This window comes from Manacus vitellinus, unplaced genomic scaffold (genome assembly GCF_001715985.3).
Source record: "Manacus vitellinus isolate BGI_N305 unplaced genomic scaffold, ASM171598v3 scaffold_148_pilon, whole genome shotgun sequence".
Taxonomy (NCBI): Eukaryota; Metazoa; Chordata; class Aves; order Passeriformes; family Pipridae; genus Manacus; species Manacus vitellinus.
In genome coordinates, this window is record NW_021939057.1 from 15,670 (window position 1) to 16,839 (window position 1,170).

Consider the following 1,170-nt stretch of genomic DNA (forward strand, 5'->3'; position numbering starts at 1 on the left):
TGCTGGGCTGGCCACTCCAAGGGGTGAGGGCTGGTGTTGAAGGAGGTGCTGCAGCCCCCACCAGCTCAGCTCGAGGTGTCCTACTCTCCAGTCTGCCCCCCAACACTGGAAAAGGTCTGGAGACCTCAAAGCCTGGCTGGGTGCACCTCTGGGAGGGCAGGAGTGACTGCGAGTACCTCAGGGACACGAGGACACTCCAGAGTCCTGGTTCCCTTTGCCAAGCAACCCTGGCAGTGCTCAAGGCCATGTTGGACAGGGTTTGGAGCCACCTGGTCTAGTGGAAGGTGTCTCTGCCCATGGCAGGGGTGTGGAATGGGATGATCTTTAAGGTCCCCTCCAACCCAAACCAGTCTGTGTTTCTCTGAGCAGAGCCGAGGGCTCGCACGGGGTGTCTGTGGGTGCCAGGGTGTGTGTGTGGGTGAGCAAGGCAGCAAGAGGAGGAACCTTACTGCAGTAGGATTGCTTCTCGTCCGACTTGTCCTTGCAGTGCACGACGCCGTCGCAGGTCCGGCTGAAGTCGATGCAGTCGCCGTTCCCACACTCAAAGTCCTCGTGAACGTTGCAGGTGGAATTCAGGGCTGGGGAGGGCACAGGGAACGTCAGCTCTGCCAGGCTGAGATCAGCCTCTCCCCCTGCACTCCCCGCTCCCTCCCACCCCCTCACCTTTGCAGGTGAGATCCTCCTGCAGGACCCGCTCCCCGCGGCAGGAGCAGTTGACGTGTCCCTTGGCGGTGAGCAGGCACAGGTCCTGGCAGCCGCCGTTGTTCACCCTGCACAGGGACAGCTCACCTAGGACAGAGGGACAGAGGTCACAGGAGGGACAGACCCAGCAGTGCCTGCCCCTCATCCGCCCTGCTGGGGCAAAGGGAAGTCGTGATCCCTCCCCAGGCTCTTCCCACGGGGCTACAGGGGCGCAGGGCACTGGGGACACCCGGTCTGCCCGAGTGGCTTCCCCTTCCCCTGGCCTGCAGACAGGCTGGGGGGCAGAGCTGGGGAGGCTGCGGGGACGGGCAGAGGGTCCTTACAGCTGTCGGTGTCGTTGGCCACGGCGATGATGCCCATGGGCTGCTGGGGGATGTCCACGCGCAGCAGCTTCATGTCGGTGCCCACGTACTTGTTGGCGCGTTGCACGGCCCGGCGCACCCAGTCCGTCCAGAAGATGTAATCGCC

The 1,170-nt window shown here is 63.7% G+C and overlaps 1 protein-coding gene across 1 annotated transcript in view; it reads right to left on the reverse strand.

The window, feature by feature from the left end:
- The window catches only part of LOC103759787 (prolow-density lipoprotein receptor-related protein 1), a gene marked incomplete at its 3' end in the record, with an annotated part of 66,169 nt that overhangs the window by 15,517 nt on the left and 49,482 nt on the right, over positions 1–1,170 (reverse strand). The window contains exons 21-23 of the mRNA XM_029958181.1: positions 1,026–1,166; positions 664–789; positions 450–578 (exon numbers count right to left, since the gene is read on the reverse strand). Coding sequence (XP_029814041.1) covers positions 450–578; positions 664–789; positions 1,026–1,166 — 396 coding nt within the window. The remainder of the gene's footprint in view (positions 1–449; positions 579–663; positions 790–1,025; positions 1,167–1,170) is intronic.